This window comes from Ictalurus punctatus, chromosome 7 (genome assembly GCF_001660625.3).
Source record: "Ictalurus punctatus breed USDA103 chromosome 7, Coco_2.0, whole genome shotgun sequence".
Lineage (NCBI taxonomy): Eukaryota > Metazoa > Chordata > Actinopteri > Siluriformes > Ictaluridae > Ictalurus > Ictalurus punctatus.
Genome location: NC_030422.2, coordinates 10598475 through 10625356, shown reverse-complemented (window position 1 = coordinate 10625356; position 26882 = coordinate 10598475). Strand labels below are relative to the sequence as shown.

At 41.7% G+C, this 26882-nt stretch overlaps 1 protein-coding gene across 2 annotated transcripts; it reads left to right on the top strand.

The window, feature by feature from the left end:
- The first annotated feature begins 960 nt into the window (after positions 1 to 960).
- On the top strand, positions 961 to 26131 carry st6galnac5a (ST6 (alpha-N-acetyl-neuraminyl-2,3-beta-galactosyl-1,3)-N-acetylgalactosaminide alpha-2,6-sialyltransferase 5a). 2 transcript variants are annotated; one of them, NM_001200765.1, is given in 5 exon segments: positions 1263 to 1320; positions 3896 to 4078; positions 20768 to 21180; positions 24913 to 25020; positions 25414 to 26131. In NM_001200765.1, coding segments are annotated over 5 exon segments (966 nt in total). In that variant the 5' UTR covers positions 1263 to 1305; the 3' UTR covers positions 25661 to 26131.
- Positions 26132 to 26882: the final 751 nt, after the last annotated feature.

The window sequence follows — 26882 nt, the reverse complement described above, 5'->3', positions numbered from 1 at the left end:
AACAATCTTTTGGACAGAAGCATACTGTTTTCTCACACTGAAGTGTTTTCTTGTTAACAAATGGTACATTGTTCTGCAGACCCTCACAGTTCAAAGTCCCACATGCTGGATCTTTCATTCGATTCCTCTTCTTCTAAACAAAACTGTGAACGTGAGAACACAGAGCTTCATCGAGCCGTTATTAAACCACCTGTTTTTCCGCTTCGGCACTGCTAACCAACTACGCCAAAATTCTTAACTGGTATAACAAATCTGTTCTCATTAATTAAAAGTTAAAAGCCTTGCATGTGGTTGACATTTTCAGACACTCTGACAAAAATGTATTATTATTATTATTTTTAAATAAAAAATCCATATTAGATGTCGGACTAGCAGTTGGACTAGCAACACTGCTCCCTAGCTGCTTAGATACTGATAGCGTGTCCGGTGAACTTTTCTAATGTTTATTATGAACTTGTGTGATGTAGCTGAGCTTGAGGAACTGTACAAATTGCTATTTGGTACGGTTATATTGTTATATTGTTTGCACTTTGTAGTTTGAGGTTAAAGATATGTACTTTCAGCATCATGGGCTACTATTTAAACGGTGCTGGTCACTGCTACAACTACTAAACTTGACCAAAATTCAGCTCAGTCTGGAGAATTGGGAAAGAATTAAAAGTCATTGTGATATTTTTGGCTGCTGAAAAAAAAAAATGCTAGCAAAGCTTATTGAATAGCAATCAATCGATCACGTGATCAGATTAGCTGCATCCTATTGGACAAAACGCGAGTTTTCCAGATCATTCCACGGCATGGGTACCAAAAACTGTGGGATATTTCCTGAGGTAATTAAAGATGTAAATAAATAAATAAATAAATAAATAAATAAATAAATAAATAAAATTGTAAATTGTTACCAGAACGAGTTGTTAAAAAAAGAAAGTTAAATAAAAGAAGAAAAGAAAGAAAAAATAAAGGTAAAGAGTTGAACTGTTAGCTTAAATGAATACTGGAAACACTGTGTATTTAACTCAGCGGGCTTTTAGACCATGAAGCAAGGCAACATCTGCTTACTGCTCGAGCCCTAGTGAAGGATGAGAAGTGAGGCAGAGGCGCGAGCGTACACACACAGGCGCACGCACGCACACACACACGCTCGCACTCAAGACGGTGAAAGAGAGAGAGAGAGGAGAGAAGGAAGAGAGAGGGAGAGAGATGATGATGATGATGATGCTGGTGCTCTGGGTCTCAACATAATCCCGTGCATTGTTTTCAGAACAAAGTGGAGCTGAATGCGCCGCTCGCGGGAAACACTGCAGCAAAATGAGGACAGCGACGGTAATATTTCATATCCGTGCACTTTAATTTCAAAAAGAAAAAAGGTTGCGTGGTCGGCGCGGGTCGGCTTGGTGTCACTGTAACTCGTTCTTTGTAGCACGTTCCTTGCTTGAACAATAGAACCGCACCTCATCAACACTTAACACACTTTTACTTTAATCGCGTTCGGCGGTTGCACGCGACGCGCGCGTTGTTGTTGTTGTTTTTTTTTCCGGGCGAACGCGTAATTGCACGGCCAGCACTGCGCGCAATAGAAACCTACTGCAAGTGTTGCCTGTATAAATATTTATACGTTTCTATTCAACTTCATAACACAGAGCAGTCTGATATAAACGTAGCTCAATGCACGTGAACTATAATGGCTCGTAAAGCAACCGGTAAGATACCTGCCATGTAGTTTTGTTGTTGTTTTTATTGCACTTATTGCATGTGCAATATATATAAGGTTGTGTATACCTATCTATCTATCTAAACCAATCGATCCCTTTACTTGTCACTGAGGTGTACTAATCTGAAAGCTGAAGACTAGTTCCAGTTATGTGCAGTAAATCTCCATTTTTAAAATACAATGTCAAAGATAACCAGCAGTAAGGAAATGTATAGTTTAGAAGCCTTTTGTTTGACAGTGTAGTTGTGGAAGTCTCATTTTTAAGCTGTGATAATGTTTATATTGTCAGTATTGGAACAACAAAAAAAAAAAGGCAAAAGGTACAATGTACGGTTGTATATCTCCAAACCTCTTTTAAACGACATGTGTAGTGTATGTTAGGACCAAGGCTGAACATTAGTTGAATTCTGGAAGCACTATAATGACGACTGGTTAACCTAAGCCCTAACTTATATGAAGGTTGTTTATGTGTGAGAAATGTAGTCAAGGGCGTAACCATGGTATGGACATACCCCAACATCCAAAGTTTGATACTGAAAATGTGCATATTTAGAACATAGTTTTAGGATTACAGTTACCGTTTGAATTCACGTGATTTCTGAGTGATAGAAGCTCCCACAGCATGGGGAAATTGTAGGATTCTGTGGACATCCTGTAGACAGATTTATTCTCTGCTCCATAACCTACCATGAAACCTACCACACCAAGTAGAGGCGAGCTAAGACGTGTGCAGGCAAACCACACACGCTAACATTTAAACACGCAATCACGACTCAGAAAGGATGGCTACCTATGAAACTAAATTCAACACTATATGTTGTAAATACAATTTCCCTGATGCTCCCAAGCAATGCTGTGCTGCCTGCATTGTGATCATTTTAATTTGATAAACTGAATCTTCTGTTTGTGTAACTGGTGTCATTTATTATGTTAATGTCATCATGCGGTTTAGCTCGCTAGGTAATAAGTGTACAAAGTGTACAACAATATATAGTGGTAACCTGAAACGTTAGCTATGTAAAGGGTACTGGAGTTTTCTTTTCTTCATTCTAAAGACAAACTGCCATAACTAGTTCCGAATGGAGAACTACAATATGGCCACGACTCAGACGTTAGTTCCATATCTCTCATTGCCAATCTAGCACATCTCAGCATTATGCTGAGCCTTATATTTGTAAAATCACTTAGTTGTCCTTAGCCCAAATGTAGTGTAAAGGATCGAAATGCTGTGCAACGTTCCTCACGTTCACTCGCATTTATAACGGTCTGTCACAACGTGAGGGTTCACAGTGAACTCGGCGGGAGGATATTCAAGTGAGTGTAATGTTAATGGTCAAAAACCGGAACTGACGTTAGCCTAGCCTACTTCGTGGGTGTGGAAATATCCAAAATTAATTGACATTCTTAAGAACAAACCAAGCCATGGTGTTATGCCTTCTATACTAAACTAAAGTTACCTACTATGTAGGTATGTAGTTACTTACTGTCTGAAAAAAAGCTTGTATGCTCTGCTGCACTTTTCTACGCTTGTCTGCTGTCTCCATTTCTTACAGACTGAGCCGCTGAAATATATCAACGAACTTGCGTTGAGTATGGGCGCAACCAAGTGTACAATTGGAGGGGGGGCACACACCGATTTTCCTTAACAAACGGAAATATATTAAAAAGAATAGACATAAATAAATAGAATAGATGAAGAAAAGACAGATCCGTTGGCAGGGTTCATTAAAGGGGGACATATAGAAAATATTTTCTACTGTATATTGGAGGGGGAACACGTTGGTATTTCCTCAACATTGGGGGGTACACGACCCTCCAAAGAATGCATGGTTACGCCCATGAATGTAGTGGATGTCCAATTTGAAACCTTGAACTACACCCATGTAGTTTTACCATCTAATTTCTTTTATAGGTCTTGCAAAACAAAAGCAACAACAACTACAAAACAAACATAAAAACACAGTTGATGAATTCTTAAATCGCCGACGGGTCCGTTGTCGAACTTTCGACTCTTCTGCATGCTGAGCTTTAAAATTTGGCAACATGCCAGAGTAGCAAATGCCAAAATTTTGAGCTCGGACACAGCTTTTTGTCTGGGAATTACTCACAGTGCACCCAAAATAAAAAAAAAAAACGTTTAAAAAACATTTTGCTAATAGGAAATTGTTTTATTTCATGTCCTCCCAGCGCCATGGAGCAGCCGTGTTTCTGGCCATCACCATGTGCACCAGCTTGTTCTTCATATACAATATCAACAACAACAACAACAACGATGGTAGGGCTGGAAGTTCTGCTGCGTCCACCCAGAAACCGCACAAAGCGCCTCCCCCGCCACCTCTCCAGGGATACATCAGCATTATTGACCACAGTGTAAGTGCACGTCCTTGGTTGTCATAACGCGTATCGAACGTGTTTCAGTTAGCGTAATGCAGGTTTCCTTGCTGTAACTCATCCACCGGATGATCAAGTCAGAATCCCATGACCGCCAGGCCGTTCGACTTCTGACAACACAACACAAATGACCGTTATATCTGTTAAGAAAAACAGTGAACGAATAGTTACGTAAGGAATAAAACTGCTCTTATGGAAATCATCATCAACGTGACGAAGCAGAGTTACTGTTACCTCCTTGTGAAAATGATTAGACTATTGATTTTCTACTGAGGACTTTCATTTCCATTCAAAACGAAACAAAACAAACATCCCTCTCTTACCAGACTGAAAGGAAACCCAGACCAACGTGTAAAAACTCATAGGCTTGAACAATAATCCCTCTGGTTCCAATCTCAAAACACTGTTTACTGGAAATGAACTTTTTAACCAATTGTATCGATCAAACCATTTGTTATCCGCCACCTAATTTGTACCACGATGCTGCTGAATTCTCAAATACTTCCAGTAGTGCGACTGCATACTGCAGGTTTATATTAACACGCTCATTCTAATACGCCGTTACGGGATAATTCACTTCGAGGGTGGTGACAGTAACTCTGCTTCATCGCTGATTATTGGCCTGTAAAAGCACTCATTTGTTTAAAGGGAAAATAATAATAATCAGATATGTCCGTCGAGTCCTAGTCAAAGCCAGGAAACTGAACGATGCTGTTTGAAGTAGCCTATCTTTTTTTTTTTTTTAAAGCTTTTTTTCTTTGTTTATTAAAGAGTTACTTTCGTTGAGTTAATGTACTAAGCCTGGACTTAATTTCAATTAAGTTGGATTGAAATACGATAGACCTGCAGTCTGCGTTCTACATTTTGTTCGATGCGCTTGTTTTTTTGTTGTTGTTTTTTTTCCGTGATGCTTTTATCATTCAATCCTCTGTCGTTATGCATTGAAAATTGAAACGTACGAATAATGAGAGAAGCAAATGTGACTGAAATTTAATCAGTGGCATTTAGAATACTGCTGACATTTTCTAGAGCGCTGTATGTGTGTGTGTGTGTGTGTGTTAGATTGTTTTTGTTCTATCCAGTATCCTAAACTTTAAAGTTTAAACAACTTCTCTATTGCGGCTGTAGATTATAACCCCGAGCCAGCTTCCTATTTTCATTCGAATGCGTTGTCGGCAGTGCCGGGTGTTTAGGGCCATCCACTAAAACCTCTGAAATGCACCTGGAAAGAAGGAAGGAACCATACGAGTAAAATTACCCACAACTCCTGCAAGTCCCATTAATCACAATCTACCCCGGTCAAGCCGCTCAATAGCCACCTGCCATTAACAATAACAGCCCAAGCCCAACTGAAACCCTTTGCTCCGTGTGCTATCGATGAACCTGGATTGTTTTCTTTTTTGTGCTGCTTGGGTTATTTTTTTTCTTTTTTCCAACACCGAGGTCTGCACGGAAAATCCTGCTCGGTGATGAGAAGTGGCAGTGAGTCTCCGGCGAGGTGCTGAAATCCCAAATGGCTTTGCGCTTCGATCGACACTTGGTGATCAATGCAGACCTCCTGCACCGATGCTCAGCGTGGGGCTTCTCTGGCAGAGCAATTGACTTTCGCCCATGATTAATTCTCTTTTATGCACAGACAAATCCACTGACTTCTCAAAGAAGACGACCAAGAAATTTGGTTATTGTCTTAGAAACAAGCAAACGAAGGCATTTTGGAAATGGCATTTTGGAAGGGGATATTCGAGCTGGAGATCAGTTTAAAAAAAAAATATTATCAGTGAACACAATAATCAGTAAAGGAGGTCTGGAGAGAGTGTTTAATCAGTCCTTTTAATCCCCCGTTTCCACTCAGATCAGATAGTTTATCACAGACAGTAATGATGAAGATATTTTCTTTCGTCTTGTGTGGAAAGCTTTGGTTAATGCGTGAACATGCATGTTTATAAAGGTTAGAATAAGGTGTGTTCATTAACGTTATAGTTTGCTTATGATATACTGTTCATGATATTTTAGTTGTTTGGTCATCAGGACTGGGGTTTCTTCACTTTCTCTGCCACTAATTTCCTCTGTATCAAATGCCACACCTGCACTGTATGTCTGTAATACTACTATAATAATAGTAATAATAATAATAATAATACTGTTATATTTCTACTAATACTACTACTACAATTAATACTAATGCTGGTGCTATTAATAGTATCCTATTAATAATAATGCTCCTACTCTTACTACTACTCCTAATACTCCTACTATTAATACTACTACTCCTACTACTATTACTACCATTAATACTACTCCTACTATTAATACTACTACTCCTACTACTATTACTACCATTAATACTACTCCTAGTACTATTAATACTACTCCTACTACTATTACTCCTACTACTTCCCCTACTACTATTACTACCATTAATACTACTCCTACTATTAATACTACTACTCCTACTACTATTACTCCTACTACTATTACTACCATTAATACTACTCCTACTATTAATACTACTACTCCTACTACTATTACTACCATTAATACTACTCCTACTACTCCTACTATTAATACTACTACTCCTACTACTATTACTACCATTAATACTACTCCTAGTACTATTACTACCATTAATACTACTCCTACTACTATTACTACCATTAATACTACTCCTACTACTATTACTACCATTAATACTACTCCTACTACTATTACTACCATTAATACTACTCCTACTACTCCTACTACTATTAATACTACTCCTACTACTATTGTTACTACTACTCCTACTACTATTACTACCATTAATACTACTACTACTACTACTCCTACTATTAATACTACTACTCCTACTACTATTACTACCATTAATACTACTACTACTACTCCTACTACTATTAATACTACTCCTACTACTCCTACTACTATTGTTACTACTACTCCTACTACTATTACTACCATTAATACTACTACTACTACTCCTACTACTATTAATACTACTCCTACTACTCCTACTACTATTGTTACTATTACTCCTACTCCTACTATTAATACTACTACTCCTACTACTATTACTACCATTAATACTACTCCTACTACTATTGCTACTATTACACCTACTACTATTACTCCTACTACTACTACCCCTACTACTATTATTCCTACTCCTACTCGTACTGCTATTCCTAATAATACTAATACTACTCTTACTACTATCCTGCAATCAGCCCACTACTACAAAAAAATTAAGTGACACCTTCAGTCCTATCAGATTTGTATATTAATCAATTAATGCTTACCAATACAAAAACACCACAAGCACAGCTTCTATCTAACTGCCGATTCAACAGCCCTGACTCTTCACATGCAATGAAAAAGGGAGTGTAGAAAGATTAGTTCATGAATGTGCCTACAGCTTATGCTTCCCTGAAAGGCTCCCAGACAAAGCAAACAAAAAAAACAATAAAATAAAAAGTGCAAATGAACAACAGGAGTGAGGAAAATACGATCCCAATGGAATCAGGAAGAATGATTTGAGATCCACTTCACTGCAATCAATACACCCAACACAACTGTACGCTACCTGGCAGATAATTTTACACGATTCCTCTTGCTGTTTCGACCGTTTCGTCTTCCTGACACAGAACCTCCGTGCTGTGTTGATACTATTTCAAGCTAACAAGCTATTTCGACACTAAAAAAATAAATAAATTCCAACAACTCTGTTATCAAACTTTCCCAAATGGCGGCCTGGTGTGTTCACACTGGACAAGGATTACGGAAAGAAAGCTTCATGGCTCTGGAAACTCAACGAAACAATTATTTTCGGGTAAAATTCCATAACATTTTAAGAGGCTGAGATGAAAGATAAAGGGGGTCTAGGAAGACATGATTTTATAAGTCTCTCAGTTATAGAGTGTCTCCCGTTCACATCGTTACACTTCATTCATACAGTAGGAGTGCTTTAGGCTCACTGGCAGATATTGGCCCGGGCTCAGCTCGGAACAGCAGTGACGGCTGAAGCGAATCTGCTAATCCACAGCTGTCAGATTCATTTTAATCTCGATGGGAAAAGTGTAGCAGACAATGGAAAAGCACTTTGTCAGCACAGCACAGCCTCGGAGTGGAAACATATTGGTATTCCTATCTAGAAAAAAAAAAAGAAGCAATATCAGCAAACAGAAATGGAGGAAATCTGATTGTGAGACATTTTGTTTATACACATGAAGCTGAAACAAACAAACAAAAGAAGAGTCTGGAAAATTACTGCAAAAATTAATCTTTGTTAATGTTCAGCTAGTGTTAACTAGTGTCAAATAGCAATATTTAACTGTGAAACCCCCCCACCCTCAAAACAAATGCAGACATCATCACGTATACATTGGATTGCTGTGTACGTCACAGCACCTATTCGTCTGGAAATATATAGGAACTTTTGTTTACAATATCTCTAGCTTACAGTATTCATTTAAAACAGGGCCACCAGATTTCAGTTTTACTTTTCGTCACCATAAAGTGATATAATAAAGTCTATTTATTTACAACCCCAAATCAAAAAAAAAAAAAAAAGTTAGAACGCAGAAAACGTATCAAAGGTTTAACCAGAGGAAAATAAATATATTAGGCCGTTTTGAATTCGATGGCTGCAACACTTCAATTCAATTCAATTCAATTTTATTTGTATAGCGCTTTTTACAATAGACATTGTCTCAAAGCAGCTTTACAGAAATATCAACACGGTATACAGATATTAAAGGTGCGAATTTATCCCAACTGAGCAAGCCACTGAGTGGCGACGGTGGCAAGGAAAAACTCCCTAAGATGTTTTAAGAGGAAGAAACCTTGAGAGGAACCCGACTCAGAAGGGAACCCATCCTCATCTGGGTAACAACAGATAATGTGAAAAAGTTCATTATGGATTTATATGAAGTCTGTATGGCGTTAAGAGCAGCCGTAGTCCCAGCAGTCTGGAATTAAAGAAGATTTGAGCTCCATGCAGAGGCAGAAAGGATCTGGATCTCTAGTATCTCCATAAATTCGTGTGGGGCTCGGCGAAAGGAGAGAGGGAGAAAAACACGTCTCAAAAAAGTCGGAACGGGGGCAACAAAAGGGTGGAAAAGTAAGTGTTACTGCACTAGCGAGACGTTCCATTTTTACGGAAGGAGTCTCCACTGTCGGGGCTTTGTAACAGTCAGGGAAAAAGCCGAAGGTTTTCCACCATGGGAAAGTCTTCAGGACAAAGGAGTTTACCCGTTCTCCTTCGGCTTAAGACAAAAAGAAAAAAAAAAAAAGAGGCTGGTGACTGTTTTTAGTTGTTTCATGGACGTTCCACAAAATTAAATGTAACTATAAATGGATAAAAAAGTATCCGCAGCAGTAATTTCGCTTCATCACACGACCCTGTTGTTGATCGTTTTCCTAGAACAGCACGGCCCCCGAGTGTTTCATTACTTTAACAACGTTTCCTAAACTATCTGGCTAAATGTCTGCTTGATACAGAAAAGGGGTTTTGGATAACTTTTACATTAAAAAAAAAACAACCTTATAAATCATATTATAATATAAAATAAACAAAAGCAAGTCTCCAAGAACCGACAAATAGGTTTAAACTGGTTCTGCGGATGAATCCTGATTGTTCTAATCGGACATGTAATAGACCACACGGAGGTTCTCTAACCTCTGTCTCCGGCTCTTATTCTCTACATGAACACGTCCTTCTTAATAAAGATCATATCATGTTTACTGTTTTCACGATTTCAAAAAAACAACAACGTTTGGAACGTTGAAAAAGTCTTGAAAAAGGTTTTTATTTTTTATTTATGAGGAAAGCACTAAAACCATGTTCTTTGTGTCGCAAGTGGCCAGTTGTGTAGCTGCTGCTGAGGACGTGATAAAGACTCCAGCGTACATCTTTACAGCAATAAATCCACGAGTCGCATCGTCTTTAAACCAGCATGGCAAAGTGGCCTCACGGTGCTTTGCATGTGAAAGCATTATTTTAGCACCGAGTCACCCTCGCTGGCATTTACGTCATGTCTTGGTAGGAGCTTTAAATCGTGCATTTGTCAAGTCAGGCGTGCTCTTAAGTGTCAGTTTTAAAGGTTTCTTCTTTCCTGTCTGCATTCACCAGGAGAGAATCTCAAGCCCAGTTCCCCACAAACTCCCACTGTCAGACCGGATAATACACGGTCTGACCACAGCGTCAACGGAATTACAGGCGGAAATTCCCATCAACGGGATGTTGGGACCTGATTGTTAACGATGACACCACCACCAAAGCGGACCGCCTGGACGGAGTCATGTGACCTCAGGACGAAATGAAAATAATTTGTTTCGTTTTTTACAGCCGAGGTTGAAATACCGAGTTCGTACGCGGCTCTAAAATACAAGTTGATATGCCCGATTTAAAAATTGTTTATACCACCGACAGCTGCTGTTGAAGTCTTGCCTCTGATTGGTTAGAAGGTTAGGGGAAGAAAAGGTATGAAAAAACCCTCCCGCTCAGTGGAAGAGATGCAAACGCATATATCACTGGTTCTTGGCGTGACATTCGGAGAAAACACAAATTATCTCCATAACCCATAAAGCTAATTAACAGGAAGAAGCCTCTTGTGGCTTATCAAACCAGAGGATATTAATATTGTGTTGATGGCTTGTGGATTTGACCCTCGTGCCCTTTCGCTTGACTGGTAATTAATGAGAGTGCGGCGGCGCGTGGTTTACGCTGAAGCCTTTCCCGCTGCGTGGCTTTACTATATCATCACGAGAAGCATCTGATTCGGTTCCTGACCCTACAGAGCGTCGGTGGTCAAGTGCGATCAAACGCTAATAAAACTCGTTTGTCTCCCGATAGCGATGGCTCGGCCGTTCTGCGTGCGCCGTTGAACTTTTCGTCTGTCCTGCGAGATTAACGCTGTGAGAGGTGCTGGCAGGAGCCGTGGTCAGTGCTTTCATTTGCTGCATGGCTGATTTCATAGATCCTCTGGGTGCATATGTGCAGTGTAAAGAATGAGACCGAGAGGGAGAGAGACGGCTTAGAGAGCATCCCGAGGGTCTTCTGTCTACACGCCGTCGCACTGTGATGTCTCCAGTGGTGGCGGATTCGCTCTCAGCCCCGAAGCTGAAACACGTCGGAGGCCGGTGAAGAAGAACGAACGTACTGTACACACGTGTGTCTGTATGACGGTAAAAGGCCCCGAGTGTGAATGAGGAACACGTACAAAATAAGCACGCGCTTCAGAGCGGAAAAACTCATCCACTAATCTTTTACCTCTCGAATTAGTGCCTCTCGCAGCTTCCTGTTTCCTTCCTGGTCATCTCCCTGTGGCACAATTGCCCTGTCGTGCAAAACTGCATCTAATCTCACTTTTGGCAGGCAGCAAAACACACACCCGTATTCGTTCGGGTAGCTCATTAGAATTCACGTGCTTATTGTTCGCTACTTTACAAACTCCTGCAAAACTAAATTCAGTCAACAAGAACAGAACTGTTTTGATCCATTTTTTCCACCTAGCGAATGGATTCATTTCTGGCAGCCAGTTGCACCTCTCAAAGCTTAAATCACAGTCCAAATCCTGTGACTAAAAGCGTAACTCAACACTAAACATGAAGCTAATCAGCAACTCAATCTGGCATCAACAGGAAACACTGCGCCCATCATCGAGGCGCGGGGAAGAGGTCAGCGTCCATCTTTCTCAGTGTAATAACATTCTCCATCTCCTCATGCGCTTGTTCTGTTTGAGCTCTTGTGCGGCAAAGGAATTTTATCAAGGAACCACGGCAACGAAAGACAACAAAGCAGCTGCACCTGAATATGCTGACCCTAGAATACATGGTTAAAACATTTTTTAATGTACATCTTTCTTTCGGTATGCTGCCAGTAATCTCAATCTAAACCGATGACATCTCGCATTATCAAGCACACTACAAGTGCTCTCGGGTTTTTCCTTATACCTTTGACCATTAACCAGTCCGTCCTTGTGTGGAATTGCTGGCATGCTCACCCCTAGGAAGATTCTCGACTGTCTTGAAGGCTCTGCATTTGTAAACACTGTACAACGGCGAATTTCAGATATGTTTGGAGATATCCTTATAACCCTTCCCAGATTGACGAGCAGCAAAAACTGCTTCTCTGAGGTCATGGCTGATGTCCTTTCTTCTTGGCAGGATGTAGACACGCAAGAACACCAAACTAACAAACCTTCTGCTTTCATAGAGGTAGTCGCACTTCTTGATGATTAACTGATTGTGGAAATAGGAAGGGTGCACTTATTTTTTCCCCCATCTGGTTTCTGAATGTTGGTTTACCTTTTGGGGGAAAAAATGACTACGTATTGAAATCCGTTGCGGTTTTTTTGGTGGTGGTACTGTCACTTGAGGTTATTTGTTTGTTTATTGAAACTTGTGAGGACCACACAGTTATTAATAGTAATAGGCCCTGATAAATACAAACATATACTCGACGAAGGGTGCGCTTGCCTTTTCCCGAGTGTATAAGCAATATACGGCATCAAAACATGGCATTCTGTGTTTATTTGAGGAGGAAAGGCTCGCGACTGCGCCTTCGAGAACTCGACTCGGCATGGTTGTACAGTAGCACTTTTGAAGTTATTCATAGATAACCCCCCTGAGCTTCTGTACTGCTCAGATGAAACATGACTCTGGAGCCCAACTCTGCTGTGCCAGCACGGTACTCGGGACCGTAGCACCAGGCAGCACAGAAGCCAGCTTCTGCCAAGCGAAAGCGAGCCTGAGGGTATTGGCGAAAGCTGTTCCAGTCTCTCTCTTTTGATAAACATTTTCTCCCTGGAGTTTTGGGCGTTCTGTCGCTCTGGACATCTGCTCCCCAACTCGTATACTTCATCACAATGCCAGACGGGGGACGATTTTGAGTCCGGAATGTCAATTTTCACGCCCGTTTATGATTAACCTTCAACGTGCTGTGAACATTTAGCCTTAATGAAAGCGGAAATTGTGCCAGGCAGGCTTCATAAACTGCGGCGAACGTACAGATGTACACATGCAGCAAAATGAATTGGGCGATCGAGCCTTTTCCGTCCTTATGAAATGTTCCAGGGAAAGCTGCGGCAGAACGGCACGCGGTGACGCTTGTATGTTTTGTTTTTTTTTTTCGCGCGTGTGTGTTTATTTTCCCTCCTGCCGCGTTTCTGGGGCCGCAAGCATCGCTCGGCTATTTGGGTGTGATTGATGAGACTGTAGTTGGAGGAAAAAAAAAGAAAAATCGTGCCATTATTAGTGTTCCCATCGCATGCCAATCGAATTTTCTTGTGAGATTTAGAATATCGCTTGTTGAGGATAATAATTAAAGGTCTGCAGTCACTCCGCAGTATTTGTTTTGTTTTTTTTCGCTCGAGGAAAAGCAATAAATTAGAGCTGTTACAAAAGTGCTAGCCATTTGAGACCTCGAAGCTTAATCATTCTGCCTTTTTTTGTATATCCGTTCATCCTATTTTATTCCCTTTTGCTTGAACGCAGTGTTCTCCGAGAACAGCTTGACACCTTGTCGTTCTGAACCCCAAATTGGTTCTCGCGAAGGAATTCAGGCATTTCTACCATTTTACCTACAGACTAATGAGCGCTCGGGTATTCAGCAGACCCTGGGTGGCTTTCCTGGCATGAAAAATATAAAAACGTCTCACAGCCGGTTGGTCTCCAACATCCTTGACAGCGTAGTATTGGGAACCGCATTGTATAAGCCGTACATTATATACTGGTTGTTGTTGTTTATTTGTCGGTCAGCTGCGTCGATAGGCGCGAGTCTCCTGACTTGCAGTCCTTCGAGAAATTTATTTATATATTTGCCGTTCTGAACGGAGGCCACTGGGACAAATCGAGGGCCGGAGGTTTACGACGGCAGGATAATTACGGCCGGTTGTATAAAGCCTGCCACAGATCCGCGGATCTGCACGCGAGTGTTTTCGTGGCGTTTACCCGCCGAGCCGTTCGTTTTCCGTCCGAGCGCGATTGAAACGTGACGCGAGAATAATTCTTCTAAAGCGTTCGAGTTCATCCATGTTGGTATCCAGTGTGTGTTGTTGTCACTTGAAAGGATGTCGCTCCAGTTGGCCATCGTTATCAATTAAACATGCAGAGGAGTAGGCAGTGATGGTTTATGAGCCAGTGTATTAAAATACACAGTATATATAAATATATTTTTAAGAAGTGATCGATTGAAAAGGATGCAATGAAACGATGATGGGATCTGCTTTGGCGTGTAATGCTTCGTGATCCCGGATTATTATTATCGGATAAAGAGGTGTGAGGGAAATGACTCTCACTGGAGATGGCAAGCACAGCGTCTCTAATGAACTTTGTGTGCGCATGTATATCAACGACAGCAACAGAGCGCCATTTCAATCGAGATTTTCTCAATTCCAGCAGAGATCGTTCGGTGCCTATGGTGAGTGGATTCTGGATTCGAAGCTATTGTTTCCTGTGTATTTTCTCCTACAGTCCATCGCTTGCCGAGTAATTACACACCGAAACACGGCCGACCGAACTCGTTTACGCTGTTCACTATAATGAACCGTTTTAGCACCAGTCCACATTTTTACCGCAGGTCAAGTCACCGTTTCTGCTGCGCACTCGTAAATATGGACGTCTAAACTCTGGACGTTTTTTAAACTTGCGAGATAGTTAGCAATTTGTTTAAAAAAACAACAACAACAAAAAAAACAGAGACTACGAGGTGTCGAGAAACTCACCGTGAATGATCATGTTTGATAAAGTTTTAGTAGTGTTTATAGCGGGAAACCATTCTGAGGGGGGAGAAAAAAGCTGTGAGCACATGACCAGCTCCGGAGCTATGTGCAATTAAAGCGTCATGTGATCTCAATATACGGTAAATAGACCCGTTCTGGAGGGAGCCAGAGTTTGTTACAGAACATACTTAAACACAGGATAATGAAGAGAAAACAGACATCCTGGGACAAATTTCTGGGAAAATATCATTCATGGTTTAGTTATGTAAAAAAATAAAACATCCTGGGCAGTGAGATTAAATCCATTATTTACAAAAAAAATGCACAGGATGTGTCATGTAAACACTCCATCTAGAGATGGTTATCCATCAAAAATCAGTGATAGGACTGTATTGTGTTGATTCATGACGTAAAACCAAATGAGTAGAGGTTGTAACTTTACAAAAATGTGGGGGGGGGGGGGGCACAGTAATCTCTATGTAATTAATTTAAAACCTGAAAATGCATCTTGTACAGCTGGACAAAATTAACAAATGTGTAGAAACGCAACTTGAGTTATTTATTTTTAGTTTTTTTTTTTTTTTAGGCGGTACTCTTGTTCAATAAATATTTACACCCCTATCGCCCGTGTATCTGGTTCAGTCACCCACCTAGCACTCCTAGGATCCACTGAAGCTGTCTAGTCATAGACTTGTAGTCATAGTCATGTCTTCTCACGTGCCGGATCCCATGCTCAGAAACAAAAGAACCACCAAGCAAGCTCAAAAAACTGAATACTCTGGGCTGTTTTCTCAGGCGAGTAAAAAAGTGTGAGTATCATTTGCATAATGTGAGGAGAGGCTTTGGGGCAGAGTCGATTAAGAGCTGCTGAGAAAGCTGGTTAATGGGCCCTCGGCGATCAGGACATACCACCCTTGCTGAAACTGAACTCCAATTATCCGAATCCCTTTTGCCTTCTCTCCATCCCCCTCCGATGGCAGGCACCACCGCCGCACATTTCCACCAGTAGCTCTTAATTAGACACAAAGCATTTTCCCCCTCGTCTTTTCTAAGATCCCTTCCGAAAAGCAAGCGCGGCCCAATTATCCGAGGTCGAGGGAAAGAGCGCGTGACCTGGAGAAGCTCGGAGCATCGACGGAATGATGAGAATGGCCGGGGGTGGGGTCGGGGGTTTGGGAGAAGGAAACAAAAGGACATGTTCGTGTACAATAGGTCAGTTTAACACCAGCCAGGCTGCATTTAAACTGAGCAGTTTTACAGCCTGGAGAGAAAAGGAGGGTTTGATCTGGGGAATTGGAGAGAAAAGAGGTCTGGAAAAAAGGTAAAAGGGTCCCTCAAGTGTTTCTCCATCTCGTGAAAAATTCAGTTTAAATTTTGGCAGCCAGGCTAACACCTCCACTCGGCTATCTTTAGCTTAACCTTCACATTACGTTCAGATCAAAAAGAGCTGTTATAAATTTTTACTACAAGTGTTTTAACATTTATTCTTTCAGTGCTTGAGCTCTTTAATGAACGTGGAATTAAAAAAAAAACAAAAAAAAAACAGGTTTACTTTTTTATGGAGATTAGCCACCTGTTGCACTTAGTTTAGAATTTAGACTAATTTAGCCGCCCTTGATTTATGCTAATCTCTTTCTTTTGAGTCGTAATCATTACTGCATGGATGAAAGGCTTAATCTCTGGTTTACATCTTCGAACAAGACTAGCTCAACCAAAGCTAGTTTCATCGCTTTTGGTGAAGTTTATTTAACATCTGCAGGAGTCTCCAGTGTCCCCCCCCCCCCCCTCCCCCATCATCCTTCTGGATCTGTCCATTTTTACCAAGTCTGAAATGAAGTTTTTACAGACTTCAGTTTTAAGACATGCGCGATACATTTTTCAATCGTAAATGCACCTTGAAAGTGACCTTGCCACCAGCGAGCAACTCAATCTGCGAGCTGCACACGCTTTCCTCCACTTCATACGCCATGCTCATCGCCTCCACAGCAGGAGGACGGCGATAGCGAGGTGATTGGGACGGGAGGACGGGAGGGGGAGACGGTCCGTATCGAGACGACAGCCACATCTCGAACCCAAAGGGCATCCTGCCTAGGGTTCATGCAGAGGAAGAGGCAATGTAAGCAACAAGCTCGCCGGCATCTGAAGCCGAGCTCTCAGACCCTAAATATGGAGCGCAATATAACGAGATCCCCTCAGTAAAGAAGGGAGGGAGGGAGGGGTGATGGCAATCACAGGGGGAAAAAGAGCAAAGGATTTGAGAGTATTGCGTAGAAGGCGGAGAGAAATAGGACAGAACTCTTTGCAAGACTGCTGAAGATTGAAAAGGGTTCTGCACAGAAATGTTATTTGACATTTTCTCTAACGCCGGCAATGCAGCATGTCTTTTTACTGTCACTCAGATGTATCACTCATCGTGTTCTGTTCAGGTCAGAATGACCAGTTTTACATAAATTATTATTATTATTTTTTTTAATTAGGTATGGCCTCCGTGCTGGTCAACAGATTGAAGTAGGCGTGGCCTATGACTTCTGTGCCTGTGAATCCCAGTGAAGGAGGTGTGGCCTTTACACCTGCGAATCTCAACGAAGGCTTGAAGGACGTCCGGCGTCTGTGTCGGTCAGTCTCCGGGACGGAGGCGTGGCCTGTGTATTTGTCATTCTCAGGGAAGGAGGTGTGGCTTTAGTATCTGTCAGTCTCATTGTACTGTTAAACATCCCTAAATCACATTATATTGAATGATTGTGGCTTTGAACGTAGATCAGATTAAGATTGAGAAGACTGACGTGCATAAACCAGCAAGGCTTTTGTCCTGGAAGCAAGACGGAAAAAGAACAGTACTCGATGCGGCCGAGAGCGTTCAGCTTGACGTATAGATCCGTTCACGCCGACCTTCCTCTGTGGCATGATAAACCATATGGAGTTTGGTAGCGGTGCGGTTTTGTCCCCTGAAGCTGCAGGAAAAGATGTGAATAGTATTCATTATGATGTACTGTTTATGAAGGACACACTGATGTTGTTCGGTGGCTCTTTACTGCTTTCACCCTGAATGGTTTCAATAGAAGCTGAATCGGAAAATACAAGCGAGCTCTTACTTGAACGCATTTTTGTTTCCTCCTTATTGCTTTATAATTACACTGAATAACTGGAGGAACCGATCAATGTTTGGAAAAAATGAAGCAGTTTGAGGATTAAAATATTACTGAGATCTCAACAATAGTAACTGTAAAAAAACAGCGATGTCCTCGTTCGGTTAGAGGGATCTCGCAAGAACGATCATGCAGTCTTCGACAGCATCACACCACCCTGTCGTTGATTATTTTGCTACAACAGCATGCTCCCAAGTGTTTTATTCATCCATGCATTCATTATACACTGGCAGACTGCGTCAACTTGTTGCAGGTAAATTTTTTTGCTTCTCATTTTAGATCAGCTGATACACAGTGTGTTGAGGCTGATGGAACTTATTGTACCTACTTCTCACCATGTTCCTCGCTTTCCTTCAGCGTTAACGTGTTTGTCAGGCGCTTCTTCCTCGGTGCATGAAAGACAAGCTCCGGCGCCGATGGCTCCCAGTCCCACCGGGAGCCGAATCCTGTCTGTTGACTTCCTCCGCCTCAGATAACTCCGATAGAACTGATTTGATTTCCACAGGCCTGTTTCCCTCCGCTGCTGGAAACGTGTTCATGCTGCTAAAGCAGATCCCCAAGCCGCTCCATCCACATGCACAGCACAAATACAGACGGAGATGACCGAGCGGGTTGTTGATCGGTGTCCTCATTCGGGTGTCTCTGATAGACCTGAACACAAATGGCTCTCCAGGGCTCAGCTGGAAGAGCTCGTTCTACGTTTCTCTGCTTTTTTCCTCGGTCATGCTTGTACTGATTTTTAAAGGAAGCGCTGGACAATACACAGGAAGCTCACATTGGGCCACAAAAATCTCGATAACATCTGGCTGTGTTCAACAATACATCACTACTGACCTATTGTTGAACATAGAAAGGATGTTATCAAGGTTTTTGTGGCCCCATGTGAGCTCCCTGTGTATCGTCCAGCACTTCCTTTAAAAATCCAATCAGGCACGGCCGTAGAAAATGATGCCTACACCAGACCTACACGTGCACCTCTGCTAACCTGGGGGATGGCTGATGGATTTCATTAGCAAGAGAAATACAGATGGGGATGCCAAGAGTAAGAGAGAAAATGCATGCAAATGCCGCATGGTCGCCTGTGGGTCGCCAAGTACACTGCTGCCATTTGTTATTTTTCTCCCCTCTCACAGCAGATGCTGTCATCCCAGACAAATTGCATGGCATTTTTTATGAGCTCTCTGCATACTATTGATTTAAACAGAAATTTTGTTATAAGTGCGACACTTGCTTGAGCAGCAGGGACGGACATTAATCCTAGAATTACCGGGCAGGGTAGATAGAATGTGCCCTTAATACCAACTGCTACCTGAATACTGATGCTTTTACATAGAGGCTTGGGCTTGGAATAATTCACAGTATGCCATAAAAAGGCGTGCACAACAAGAATCTTTGGAATGAACTCTCCAATGTCAGGGATTTGTAAAGGACGTACACAACTGATGAATTTATTGTCTGGATACAGAATCGTAGCGTCTGTATTGATGTCCAGAGTCTCTTGTCGTGGCGCTAAAATAAATGCCAGTTGGCCTTTTAGTCAGAACCGGTCAGAACCAGTCAGAACGTAACGACAGGCCGGCTAAACTTTTTGAAATGTTCTGATGTTTTCACGTTCCTCCACCTACCAAGATGCTTGATCCAATAGGCTTGTTAGCGAAAAACTGGAACAGGTGGAAGTCCCTCGTCGAGCTTCTTCTAATAAAAGCAGCAGTCTTTGAGGCTCTGCGCAAATAATCTGCTGCTCAGAACTGTTCTGTGACCTCCCTCAATCCCTTCAAGGCAGCGTTCGGCTGCAGAATTGTTGGCACCATTATTAGCATGCAGTTAATTGAATTCAATTTTAGTATCTCGGACTTGCTTCCGTTTTTTTTTGTCTCCAGTTAAAACCCAGACTGGAGTGCTCATTGCACAACAGTGTTTTTGTCAACCATTTCTGTGTTGATTTGGATGTTTTTTTTTTTTGTTAAAAGTGGCTTTTATTCATCTTTGACCAATATGTAACCTCCTGGCAGATACAACCAGGATTTGGGCTAAAATCTCCTTATACTTAACGCAACTCATGTTACCATCAATCTTTAGAAAAGCTTCTGGACCTCCAGCTGAAATACCGCATCACTGATCTGCCTAAAGATTGCACAGCGATTTTTTTAAACGTATTTATTTTAATTAAGTCTGATTGTGCTTCAGTAGTACTTGTACTTATTTACATTATATATATATATATATATATATATATATATATATATATTTAAATATACATTTTTATATTTATTAGCTAACAGCAGCATCCATCTGTCTCTTTTGTGTTTAAAGTTGTTTTCTTTTTCCTCCATGATGTTGGACGGAATAGTTGTGAATACACAAGCTCATATTGGTGCTTCTGTTATTATTTTTAATGGTAAATATTGTAGAAGTGTCAGTAATTTTGCCCATGTCCGAGTGTCACTCATTTGGCTGACGCTTTTGTTCAGAGCCACTTACTGTACAGTACAATTGAGATACCAGTCTCTGAGCAGTTGAGGAGTTACGTGTCTTGCTCAAGGACCCAGTAGTGACAGCTTGGTGATGCTGGGATTTGAACTTACGACCTCCAGCTCAGTGCCTCAACCACTGAGCCAACAGCAGAGGGATAAGACATTCTCTCAGTATGCCATTAATAAACACAGAGTTGACTATAGGGTTCTGTGCAAAAGAGTAAAATATTGTCATTTCAGATTCATTCCCTACTGTTTTACAACAAAGTAGTAACAGAATTGAGTACGTTTTCATAGCTTTTAAGACCAACCCAGCCAAATTTTCACCTACAGCCCCTGAAGATGCATTGCGGAAGCTGCTCACTGGTTACTAGCTCAGGTCACCTGACAGCCGGAGGGCGCGGAAAGGAAATCGACAGTGCCGAGTGCGTGATCCGTATGAACGATGCGCCCAGCGGCCGTGGCTTTGGTCCAGACGTTGGCCGACGCACTACCCTGAGGGTGATTGCGCATTCTAGCATGCAGCGCGTCTTACGCAGTCGCCACGAACTGCTCAACTCCAGTCACGACACCGTGTTCATCTTCTGGGGCCCGAGCAACTACATGCGGCGGGATGGGAAGGGCCTGGTCTACAACAACCTGCGCCTCATGAACCAGGTGCTGCCCAAGCTTAAGGTCTACATCATCTCCTGGCAGAAGATGCTGCAGTTTGACGAGCTCTTCAAAAAAGAAACGGGCAAAGACAGGTAAGAGAACAGTTTGGTAACCTTTAGGTGATTTGCACCACGCTGGCGTATAAACGGTTTTAAACACATCCAGTATTTCACTTGCTTTTAAAGTCTAATGTCAATGTCAATTTGTTGGTGATAAGAAAAATATGTAAATTAGCACCCTAGAGTGAAGCCCGTTTGAGCTAATTCCCATTTTTTTAGTATCCGTAATTACTGCTTATTTGTTTATTTGACGTGAGGCAAAAAAAAAAAGAAGAAGAATGCTTCTTAGTGATTTTGGCGTTAAGCATATACACACAACGCTACAGTACTGCTGTTTTATTTATTTATTTACTTACAACTTTAGGCAGTCTGGTCTCGATGTTTGCAGCGTGTGACATGAATAGAATATGCGATGTTTGTTTCTGCAACCCTGACAATTCGTAATTATCTCATAATTGCGCTGAATGTCACCCCGTATTTGTGATTAAACGTTACGGGTCTATCACAACGACATGTCATGAAGAAAATCAATAGCAACATGAATTATCAGCGAATCAGCCATATTTAACGATCCACATCTTTCCAACAAATTCCACGGAGTCTAATTAGAAAAGCAATAGAAAATATTGCCGCCGATTAATTAGTCTAAATGAGACACTGGCCATCCTCGGTGTTGTGCCGCACCAAATTAGTATTCACTCTACGCTGCGTACTTCTCTAATGTAATCACCTCTTCATCTTTTATCTCTTGTTTACTTGGAGGAAATCTCTAAGGTGGCACAATGGTGGGGGGAAGAAAAGAAGGGAAGACGTGAGGATGAAAGGACAAGAGACTGCTACGAGAAACATGCCAGTGCCTTTTCCGCCAAAAGCCCCTGTTAGATGTCAGTGTCAGATGGGCGAGGAGTTGTCGCCGCTGTCGTCTGTGTTTGCCTGACACGTTTGTAATTGCAAAGAGCAAACTCGGCCTGTCAAAGTTGTTCCAAGAAACGTTGACGGGTTTGTTGCTTATTTAAGAGCTCCAAAGCTGCCACTGCTGTTTGTCTCTTCTGAATGAGAAATTTCTTTAATCATTTTTTATTTATTTATTTTTTTCCAAATAAAAAATTTCCAGTCAACGAGGTTGAGTGCACACATTTTGGCACTTTTTTCCCCCTTCACATTCCTGAAGTGTTCTCGTAATTGTAAAATCCGACCACAGGGGTAGCATTTAAATCCTCCATAAAACAGACGATTCTTGGTATACATCATCTCACGAATCTCTTCAGGATGCCAGAAGATGCCAAGACACACGGTCACGTACAGTATATTAAAAGGTTGTCTGTGAATGTGATCAAACCCTCCAGACGCGGTCTCTGCATCAAACCATGAAACCCTGTAATCCTGGAGAATTATTTATAATCTCTTGATAATTCATTATCTCAGTGTGTCAGGCTTGTCGTATAGAACTGGCAGCACGCAACCATAGTTTCGTAACACATCCTTTCAAAATTCCTGACAACAGATTAACTTCCCCTTCCCATCAATAATCATCGCAGCACCAAACTGTTGGCAGACCTTCAAAAGATGAAAGGATTTGATGGTTGCACACGAAACCAAAAGTAAAAGGTTTGGCTGAATGAATGAACCCAGGAGTAAGCACATAAAACAGGCACTTGATGAAGTTCATAGAGCTCTGTTTGGGTTTGTGATTTTCCGTCCATGGCGAGGAACTGGATCCACTGCGCCAATTTTCAGGTTAATAGCCTACGTCCCTATCCTCACCTCTGCTAATACGCTGTGGGTAGTGACCAAAAGAATAAAGTCATACGGGCAAATGAGGCATCTCCGTAGGGTTGCTGGATTTACTCTCAGCGATAGGTGAGGAACTTGGTAATCAGGGAGAGCCTCAGAGTAGAGCCGTTGCTACTCTGACTCGAGAGGAGCCAGTTGAGGTGATTTGGACACCTAACGAGGATGCCCCCCGTCCGGTTCCCGGTAGAGCTGTATCAGTCTTGTCCCACTGGACAGAGACCTCAGGGCAGACCCAGGACCAGCTGGAAAAATTACATCTCTCAATGGTTTGGTAATGTCTGTGAATCTCCCAGCAGGAGCTGGGGATAGAGAAGCGTGGATTGATCTTCTCAGCCTGTTGCCACCATGATCCCCACCAGGAAAGGAGAAAGGAAAATGAATGCATGAAAAAAAATGAATCTGTGGAAGACTGTCAGTTCTTTCTTTTAACAAGTAGACAGATTTCATTCCTTTATTCCTGAAGGTACCTTTGATCATCGGTCATCATCATCTGTGACGAAAACAAGAGCCATTACTGCCCCAACACAAACACCCAGGCTATTCTCCAAAGTGCTATAGACTGGTTAAACTCTGTCAGGTGCAATTATCCTCAGATAAAAGGCGTTCAGGCTCGTCCTCTCTGATATGGATTAGTTGTCCTCTGAGATTTCGGTTTCTTCCCAGGATGTCACAGTAATACTCATAGCAGCTGTGCCAAACTATACTGATTTCCCCAAACATGCAGAAAAAGAAGCAAGAAATAATGAACCATCTGGCCTTTCTTATTGAACTCACGTCGACATAAATCAGTTGCACCCATCTGCTTCCACTAAACCCAGGCATCTGCCAGAAGCTCCCAACTTCAGTAAGCACCTTCCATCTTCATAGTTTCACGGCAGAAAAAAAATTTACCCTGAGAGCTACACTCTTCGTGTAATTGTTCGGGTCGCTTATACCAATAGAAGAAAACAGCCTTGTATTGGATTTTACCAGTAAATGATAACAGCTGCTCAATTACCCTTGCCCCACCACCTGCATGATATTTGCAAAGTACTCTCAAACGAGGCCAGACCAACTGCTTCCGGCAGTCCTCTGATACTTCCCTGTTCTTCTGTTCTGTCCTCATTGGGTCAACGATGTTGGCCTTTTGAAATCAAACCAAAGGAGTCTTTTGCATTTCTGACACCCTTAAAGCTATTCCAAAAAGTATGCTATGACATACAAGCAAGGAACCAAGTTTTTAAATGACTCAGGGCTTTAAAGAGGGGTAATTACTGAAAGCAAGGATTCTCAAACTTTTTGGAGCCAGGGCCCCCTTTTAACTGTACATAAAATCCACAGGGCTCCTGAGTGGTGCAACAGAAAAGCGTCTGTCCAGTCATCAGGAGACCACCAGTTTGAATCCTGATAATAGCACGGCTTTCCATGGCTGGCTAAAGGCAAGACTATCATCCATTGGCGTAATATGGTCAAAGTAATGACCTACAATAAAATCAAACATGGTAAAAGCTTCAGCAGAGACATTTGAGGCAAGAATGAGGCTCACACTGGGTCCCAGAAAGCACACCATCTTGATGTTGAGTGAATGCTCACTTTGCGCACATGCACAAGAGATTATGGATGTAACCGTGCTGCCAGATGGGCGACTTTTTTTATTTTATTTTGGCACAGGTAATTTCCCAGCAATCAGACTACCTAATCAATCACCTCCTGTGATGTTCTTCCCTAATGATGTTTGTTTCTCCGTTGTTATTATTTGGCGGGAAACCATTAGGGCTTCCGTATCAGATGACAGAACAGGAGAGTTGATGAGCAGTTGATGATAACGATCGGTTATGGTTATATCACGTCAGACGGGAACCTTTCCTAAATGGCACTCGTACTCGGGTGTGAGCCACTGGAATGAATTCATCAGTTTTACAGATTTGCATAATGTAATTACAGCATTGTGATCAATCAATGCCACTCTCTCGCTTTCTCTCCCTCGATCAGGAGGACATCCAACTCCTGGTTGAGTACGGGTTGGTTCACGATGACGATAGCCCTACAGCTGTGCGACCGGATTAATGTTTACGGCATGGTGCCTCCAGACTTCTGCAAGTAAGTCCAGAAATCTTCTGGATTAATCTTTCTGCATGAAACATGTTGAGTAAAATCTGTTTTGTTCGCTTGAAGCACTGTGTCATATCATTTAACACCCACCCCATGCAGCTTTGCTATGCACAAACTCCAATCTAACAATAACCAGGAGGGGAAAATGAGATGATTTATTACGCTTCTCCGCTGAGGCATGACCTCTCCCAGGCCATTCCGAAGCGTTATTTTGTTACATGGAATCAATTTATTCCACTTATTCTCCTGAACCAATTCAGGTTAATTGCCTCGCCTACGGTTATTCAACTCCAGATTAATTTGGGAATCTGGGAATCTAGTTTCTCGTGTACTTTGTGATTGCACCCTTTTTAAAAAGAAATATGTTACAATTCTCCACAGGGAAGCCCAGCGCCCGTCCGTCCCATACCATTATTACGAGCCCCTGGGGCCAGACGAATGCGCCATGTACATCTCCCACGAGCGCGGACGCCGAGGCAGCCATCACCGCTTCATCACAGAGAAGCGCGTCTTCGCTAACTGGGCACGGACGTTTGACATCCATTTCTACCAGCCCGACTGGAGCCCAGCACCTTTACCTAAAAACAGCACGGGGACCACAGTATCACCTCAGTCACGGAGGACGTGACTCCAAACTTGGAACTATCATGTCCACAGGCTAATACATACAAAGAGCTGTCTTGCGTCCCCCCCCCCCTCCCCTTCTTCTTCTGCAGACTGAACGAATAGAGGACTCCACAAGCATCCAGTCTTTCTTTGTGCTATTGACGCATGGACATCTCTAATCCGAATCCGTGAAGCAGAGACGATTTGCATTTATGGTACTTTTTGGATACCCTGTGACCGAGTTCCACAGGGGTCAGTGCCGGGACCCCTTTATTTTGGACAAACGCTCAAGATAGAAGCATGTGTAGAAGCGTTAGTGATACCTGAGATAATCCATGTCAACATATTAGTGTTAAGGTCTGAAATAAATCACGGACGATACTGTAATTACCTACAAAAGTCCGCCGTTACCTAAAAGAGGCATGAATGTCGTCATTTTTCTATATTTGGTAGATGAAGTTATAGCTTAATATCATTTTGAGCTAATAGTACAAAAAAAAAAAAAAAAAAAAAAAATTGGAGGTTTCCAGCTCATAGTGCAGAATGGTTTAAGGGAGCTATTAGGAGTAGAATATTATTTAAGATGACCTTATTTCGGTCGTAATTTTGCAGTTTGTTTCATTTATTACCCATCGTATTTTCTGTTACAGGTGAAGGACAATGTTACCTTTTTTTTTTTTTTTTTTTTTTTTGCAGAATTCTCAGGATCTGTTTTTTTTTTTTTTTTTTTCTAAAATAAAACTTGTATTGTATATACTAGAGCATACAAACACACGGTATGAGAATATATGTAAGTTGCTTACAATTTCACAAATGAACTCTGTTTGATTCCCTTTAACAAGAGCGAATAAAATGTTAGCTTTAATCTTCTAAAACCACTCCAATCTCAAGGGCTATCTTGATTGAGAATCTATGAAATTAATAATAACCTTGACAACAATCACAGAATACGTCTGTAATTTGCAGATAGTACTAATAAGCCAGAAACGAGCCTCTCTTTACAGTCGGTAAACAGCAGCTCTATATGCTGTTATAGCTACATTAGACGGACATTGCAGCTTCATGAAACCTGAAGCTACTTATGAATTAATAAGAATTGTAAGTACTGTTAATGAATCCAAACGTTCTGTCTCGAGTGGTCAACTACAATACGTTTGGAGATTACTTCATCAGTGTTAACAAAAACATCATATACTGATTATACTGTTTTTCTTTCTTTTTTTTACATTATTAGGCTGCAGTTA

What these genes read in the sequence shown, in the direction of transcription:
- st6galnac5a (XM_017470976.3), top strand. An exon ending in TCAGCATTATTGACCACAGT is followed by an intron (nt 4,079 to 20,767) that starts GTAAGTGCACGT and finishes TTTCACCTACAG; the next exon opens with CCCCTGAAGATGCATTGCGG. An exon ending in AAAGAAACGGGCAAAGACAG is followed by an intron (nt 21,181 to 21,921) that starts GTAAGAGAACAG and finishes GAAATCTCTAAG; the next exon opens with GTGGCACAATGGTGGGGGGA.